General features: G+C 44.1%; 1 protein-coding gene across 1 annotated transcript in view; it reads left to right on the plus strand.

Annotated features, from left to right (window-relative positions):
* Nucleotides 1-7,500, plus strand: part of nrbp1 (nuclear receptor binding protein 1) — a 37,354-nt gene that overhangs the window by 960 nt on the left and 28,894 nt on the right. The window contains exons 2-3 of the mRNA XM_063223822.1: nucleotides 1,314-1,683; nucleotides 3,711-3,833. Coding sequence (XP_063079892.1) covers nucleotides 1,426-1,683; nucleotides 3,711-3,833 — 381 coding nt within the window. The 5' untranslated portion in view covers nucleotides 1,314-1,425. The remainder of the gene's footprint in view (nucleotides 1-1,313; nucleotides 1,684-3,710; nucleotides 3,834-7,500) is intronic.

Genomic DNA, 7,500 nt, shown 5'->3' on the forward strand with positions numbered 1-7,500 from the left:
TCACAAGAATTCGCATACATTTCTGAATGTAACAAGACGTCATTCACAGTGGTGGTTCGACTCGACTATCACAAATGTGGGTCAATTCATGAACCAACTTGACATACTTGCGTTAGCTTGCTAAAGGCTAGCACTGAACTTGGTTGAAGCCTGCGGAACTTAAATTTCCGAATGCCAGCAGCCACGGATTAGCGATTTGAACAGGCGGTTTCGTGGCTTAAATTGAGCAACAGTTTCCCCCCACAGTGTTGCTGAAATAACTGTGACTTTGCTATTGCTGTGTAACTCCGCATAGCTCAAATTTGGGGTACTGTTTTTTTCATACGTCATACTGGGTAGTGGTGGGTACCCTCCCCTTTTTATGGCATTGTCATCACACAGTTGCACTGCACCGATGCAACAAGGTAGGGGAAGAATACTTGCAGTGAACACAACAGTAACCAACAGCTGAAGAAAGTTAACAACACCAACAGCTCATTTGGTCTCGCATCATGCACTGTCTGCAACCCTCATGGTATTCTGAGAGATTCCCAGATTCACGCTCCCATCTCATTACACTCCCATTTCATCTCGCTCCCACTAGCCAGACTAACGGTACCACCGCCATATTACGGAGCCAGTTATCTTGTTGATGTTAGTTTTTTGTTTCTAACCCTAACCTTAACCCTAACCCTAAACCTAACCCTAACCTTAACCCTAACCCTAAACCTAACCCTAACCCTAAACCTAAACCTAAACCTAACCCTAAATTGCTTGTATGTGGCAGTATATGATAATACGTGAAATATAATCGGGTGGGGACCGCAAGTCCGGGAGTGATAGAAACACCGGGGACCGCACGTCCGGGAGCGAACTCCGTTGGGAGTCTCAGTCTGTATGCCTTCTGAGATCAGCCAAGAGCAGAGCCTGTACCTGTAACATGGCACACTACTAGTAGTAGTAACTTCATCATAACTGACCAACATGGTTGTATTTTTTTGGTGTGGATGGTGGGTACATGTCCATTTTGAGATGAGCATAGCTCGTCGTCCCCACCTCTTTTTCACAAATAATGCAAAAAATAGCTAACTTGGACCCATTGTAAGTTTAATGTCCCCACCACTTTCCAAGTCAAACTTACACTGCCTGCTACAGGCTGCTAACTACTACAGTACTACTACTACTACTACTACAACTACTACTTCTACAACTTTGTACATATAATGAACTGTTGTCGGTCGGTGTATCTATTAAAGTGGCCGGTGCGGTGAGTGTAATATCAACGTCAACATACCTGACCAATGACCATACCTTATTCACATTTCACTTTGCAGTTCTCTGCCCCTCACCAGTGGTGAGTGTGAGCAGGTCTCTTGACTTGGGGACTCTTGGGGCTCTTAGTTTGGAGGAGTGGAGCTTGGCCAGACTAGCCGCCCCATAGCCACCATGTCAGAGGGAGAAGGCAAATCCACACAGCAGGCCGCTCCAGGAGGTGCCGCCCCGACCATGGACAACAAGTCAGAGTCCACAGCGCCACCCGGCGGGAACACCCAGGGGGTGTCTTCCGTCTCCCCACCCGTCTCCACGGTGACACAGCCCCCGCCAGCCACAGCCGCCACGGAGGATGAGGAGGAGGAGAGCGAAGACGAGTCTGAGATCCTGGAGGAGAGCCCGTGCGGACGCTGGCAGAAGCGAAGGGAAGAGGTGAGAGACTAGGAGTTATTATTTCCTCTGCCAAGGAGATCATGTTTTCGGTAGCATTGGTTTGTCTGTTTGTCAGCAGGATAACTCAAAACGTTATAAACGGACTTGGCTGAAATTTTGTGGAGTTTTTTGTGGTACATCTGGCTCACGATCCGGATATTGATGGGTTTCTACATTCAGCACCCCCCAAGAACAGGGTTATTTAATAATCCAAGTTATAATAAATAATAATAATACCTCTGTTTTATATAGCGCCTTTTAAAACACCCAAGGTCGCTTTACATAATATCAGTGTAAGTGTGTGTGTGTTTGTTTACACTAGAAGTCAAAGGCCTCCAAAAAGAGATGGGTTTAAGTTGTTGTTTAAAGATTTCCAGTGAAGAGGCATTTTGAATGTAGCTGGGTAGGTTGTTCCAGCGGTGGCTTTGTTCTCAATGTCAGCTTGGGATGTTGTTATGGCTCGCAAGTCTTTAAGAGGAGAGAGAAACTGAGAGATGACAGAAGCAGGAAATGCATTCATGAATGCCCTTCACTCTGTTTTGATAAAAGAGCATACTTCTTCTTTGCGATGGCTTTGGCCCTAAATGTAATGCAGATTTGTTAGAGCAATATCACCCTAAAAGATGTAAAAAGTGAAAGCCCAACTCGGAAACTCCAACTCCCATTGTCATTGTGACACAGCACTCTTCTGCACACAACGAAATTGCATTCATGCCTCACCTGTGCAAAGGGGCAGCCCCCAATGGCCCTCAAAAGGGAGCAGTGTGGCAGGACGGTACCATGCTCAGGGTACCTCAGTCATGGAGGAGGACGGGGGAGAGCACTGGTTAATTACTCCCCCCACTAACCTGGTGAGTTGGGAGTTGAACTGACAACGATTGGGCTACAAGTCTGACACCCTAACCGCTTACCCATGACTGCCCCCATGTCTTAGGTCTTCAGAATCTCTTTTGATGGCTGCACTCGGGGTAAAATCCAGACGGGGTGTAGTGGCGTGTAGCCAGTATGCTGCCAGACAGGGTGTAGTGGCGTGTAGCCAGTATGCTGCCAAATACTGCCTGGAATCAGCTTCCTGTTGGATTTAGAACTGGCCCAGCAATGGCATGCTTTGAAAAGAAACTAAGAAATTCAGAACAGGCATTTTCATCTGCCTTTGGTTAGCTTGAAGGGTTATGCATCTACTCTTTAGATAATGCTACTATCCGTGATATTTTTTCTTATTTCTCTCAAGAACATTGGATGGTAACTGTGTATGACGATGTGCTATACAAATGTTTTTTTTTTTTTTTTAATGGTATTGGTTTAAAAAAATATATGAATGGAGGTAATGGTAAAGATGTGCTGGAATCTTATGCCATGACTGTATGTCTGATAACTTACACGAGAGAGTGATGGAGAATAACACAGTAAGTCAAGTCAAGTCAAGTCAAGTTTTATTGTCAATTTCTTTACATGCACTGGTCATACAAAGAATTTGAAATTGCGTTTCTTGCTCTCCCATGCAGACATAGACTAATCTAGGTAAGGACATAGACAGTAACAGATCAGAGATAAGATGCTTCATCCAGCCCGATGGAAGTGAAGGTGTCTATGGGCATAACACATCACAGAGAGCAGAGAGACGTGGAGGAAAAAGAAAAAGAAACCTCAGGGAAGGAAACGGGGAAGAATGAAAAGAGAAGCTTACAGGGATAGCAAAGCTGCACAGGAATTCCCGGGAGGGAAAATAAGAGTTTTAGGCTGAAAAGAAATGTGACGTTTAGCTACAAAAGTATGTACGTAATTAAGCATCAGCACTGCTGCCCTACAAAGGCAAAGTGCAGTAACTACGGTACATATTTTGTTTAAATTGTGTTGAGACTGAACATGGTCTTCACAGCTCCTCCTTTATCCTGTGGCAAAGCCTTGTGGTCCAATTGTGCCCTTTTTAGAGGTAGAGAGGCTTAGAGGCTTTGAGTGCTCGAAGGAGTGGAAAGGTGCTATACTATGTAAATGCAGTCCATTTACCATTTCCCATGTGTGTGCAGGTGAACCAGCGTAACGTGCCGGGCATCGACAACGCCTACCTGGCGATGGACACAGAGGAGGGCGTGGAGGTGGTCTGGAACGAGGTCATGTTCTCCGAGAGGAAGAACTTCAAGCTGCAGGAGGTACGTTATCTCAAACACACACACACACACACACACACACACACACACACACACACACACACACACACACACACACACACACACACACACACAAAAAAGACACTTTTGGCTCCAGCCAAGGCCACTCTCCCACCACTACTTTGATTACGTTTGTCCATATTAAACGGTGAAATCCACCAGTTCATCATCTCCACCACCCCCCGACTTCGGTCCAAGGCCACTTTCTTATCACCAGGCACCCAGACAACGCACCCTGCGTCCAGCCAAGGCCACTTCCTTATCACCAGGCACCCAGACAACGCACCCTGCGTCCAGCCAAGGCCACTTTCTTATCACCAGGCACCCAGACAACGCACCCTGCGTCCAGCCAAGGCCACCCACACCTAACTGGCTAGTTTTTTGTCTGCAACAAACACTAAAATTCATGGTATTCCGGTAATGCCCCTGGGTGGGACACCTGTTTATGGGGATATTTTTAACACAACTGCTAATTTGGTTATTTGATTGGCATCAGGCGTCAAAGTTGTCAGTAGCTATGCAGCATAGCATGCAGGTGGCACTGTACTTCCACCACGGGTCCATTTCAACGCAGCATGACATACAGGTGGCACTGTACTTCCACCACGGGTCCATTTCAACGCAGCATGACATACAGGTGGCACTGTGGTTCACTTCCATCATGACAAATTGGGAAAATATGGTTCCATGTCTTTCGCACCAAACAGAGACCAGTCAGAGGGGTGTGGCGCCAGTAACTCCAATCCTAGCTGGGTGCTTTAGCTCCCAAGCGATAATCCACAGCAGCAAGGAGTGGAACTCGCACACAGATAGCCGATGCAGTATAAACAAGTGCTAAAACAAAGGGCCACTCACAAGTGCAGAACATTTTCAGTCCAAAATGATTCATACTAAATACACCGTGTTCCAAATTATTACGCAAATTGTAATTAAGTGTTATAAAGATTACATTTCTTGTTTTTCAAATAAACTCATGGATGGTATTGTGTCACAGGGCTCTTTAGATCACTGAAATCAATCTCAGACGCCTGTGACCAATTGGTTTGCCCAATTAAGGAAAAACTACTTATGAAGGGCATTCCACATTATTAAGCAGATGACCATTTCCAAGCAATATGGGAAAGAAAAAAGATCTCTCTGCTGCCGAAAAGCGTGAAATAGTTCAATGCCTTGGACAAGGTATGAAAACCTTAGATATTTCACGAAAACTTAAGCGTGATCATCGTACTGTTAAGAGATTTGTGGCTGATTCAGAGCACACACGGGTTCGTGCAGATGAAGGCACAACAAGGAAGGTTTCTGCCAGACAAAAACATCGGATTAAGAGAGCAGCTGCTAAAATGCCATTACAAAGTAGCAAACAGATATTTGAAGCTGCTGGTGCCTCTGGAGTCCCACGAACATCAAGGTGTAGGATCCTCCAGAAGCTTACAGTTATGCGTAAACCTTCTATTCGGCCACCCCTAAACAATGGTCACAAGCAGAAACGGCTGCAGTGGGCCCAGAAATACATGAAGACTAATTTTCAAACAGTTTTGTTCACTGATGAGTGCCGTGCAACCCTGGATGGTCCAGATGGATGGAGTCGTGGATGGGTGGTGGACGGCCACCATGTGCCAACAAGGCTGCGACGTCAGCAAGGGGGTGGCGGAGTCATGTTTTGGGCGGGAATCATGGGGAGAGAGCTGGTTGGCCCCTTTAAGGTCCCTGAAGGTGTGAAAATTACCTCTGTAAAGTATGTGGAGTTTCTGACTGACCACTTTCTTCCATGGTACAAAAGGAAGAACCGTGCTTTCCTTAACAAAATCATCTTCATGCATGACAATGCACCATCTCATGCTGCAAGGAATACCTCTGCATCATTAGCTGCTATGGGCATAAAAGGAGAGAACCTCATGGTGTGGCCCCCATCCTCCCCTGACCTCAACCTTATTGAGAACCTTTGGAGCATCCTCAAGCAAAAGATCTATGAGGGTGGAAGGCAGTTCACATCCAAACAGCAGCTCTGGGAGGCTATTCTGACATCCTGCAAAGAAATTCAAGCAGAAACTGTCCAAAAACTCACAAGGTCAATGGATGCAAGAATTGTGAAGCTGCTATCAAATAAGGGGTCCTATGTTAAAATGTAACTTGACCTGTTAAGACATTTTTGATTGAAATAGCTTTTGATTTCACTAACTATGACCTCCTAATGCTGCAAATTCAAAAAATGAGCATTTTCAGTTATTAACAACCTGTAAAATGTTATGAAACTCGGTCGTGCGTAATAATTTGGAACAGTGCGTTTTAAGTTTTTATTTTTGAAAAAATATTGTTATCATTGGGAGGTTTGTTCAATAACATTTGAATTCATTAAATAACAGTTGATGACTTGGAAATTATGCTGACTGTCGTTTGCATCGACTATTTAGGAAAATCTGAGAAAAATATAATTTGCATAATAATTTGGAACACAGTGTAGTAGGGCTGGGCAATATGACGATATATATCGTTATCGTGATATAAAAGTGTATATCGTGACCTTTCCCCTATATCGTTTATATCGTGATAATAATTTTATCAATTTTATACAATTGAATATCATTTAATTACATTTCATGTTGTCACAATACACACTATAAGTTAATGTAACTGTAAAAATAAGAATAAAAAGATCCATTTTAAAGAAAGGTTGTTTTGTGACATGAAAAAATAAAGAGCAAATAAAGAGAATAACTGAAAACGTATGTAATTGTGCTATATCGTGATGTATATCGTTATCGTGATATAAAGTAATCCATATCGTGATATTGGTTTTTTTCATATCGCCCAGCCCTACTAAATAGCCTACTATGAAGGCATCCTGAATTTGGTCAGACTAACGGTCTGATGGACCAATTGTTGTGCATCTCTCTTGCTCTGCTGTCTGGTCAGGCCCTGCTGTTCTTCCTGGATGTTTTTTTCATGTGATATGAACTCTTATGTTATAGACATGCATGGTCAATGTTTCACGGGCGCATAGTAGTCATAACAGTTTATTTACATGAGCTTGTGCCTTAAACACATGGCAGTTTCATTTGGCTTGGCAGCGGCCCCAGGAGTCATGGCTTAAGTAAGGGTTGGGATTGGAACTATAGCTGTTGAGTAACTTACATCGCCTGTAAAACGTCATAACTCCAGAATCCAGTATGTTGCAATGAGATGAGGCCACACAAAGGCCTTAAATTGCACAAATCAACATTACACAAATCAACCAGCTGTCTAGGAGGTTTTTTTATGACATGGTTTATGATTATGAAAGCCTGCAACAACCTGGATCTCATGAGAAGGTTCCCAATGGCCCTGTTCCATTTCCTTTGCTCAGCTGACTTGGCACTTTCTGTCCATGTGCACCTTGAATCTGGGTGGGTTCTATTAGCACAGTGATTCTCAAAGTGTGGTCCGGGGACCCCTAGTAGTCATGGAATATCATGGAACAGTTGTGAACTTTTTTGTTTCGTGTATAACATTTGTTACTGGGTATACTGCAACACTTCACCAGAGACGGTTTGGTTTCGTGCTGTAGTGTGCAACATTCTAGAATGCAATGAGCCCAACCAAGTTTGGCGGTGGCACGGCGTCGGCTCTAGGGGGTGAAGATAATCTTCCGTTTTCACTCTTTTTAACATTT

The sequence above is a fragment of the Engraulis encrasicolus genome, chromosome 18 (genome assembly GCF_034702125.1).
Source record: "Engraulis encrasicolus isolate BLACKSEA-1 chromosome 18, IST_EnEncr_1.0, whole genome shotgun sequence".
In the NCBI taxonomy this organism is placed as follows: domain Eukaryota; kingdom Metazoa; phylum Chordata; class Actinopteri; order Clupeiformes; family Engraulidae; genus Engraulis; species Engraulis encrasicolus.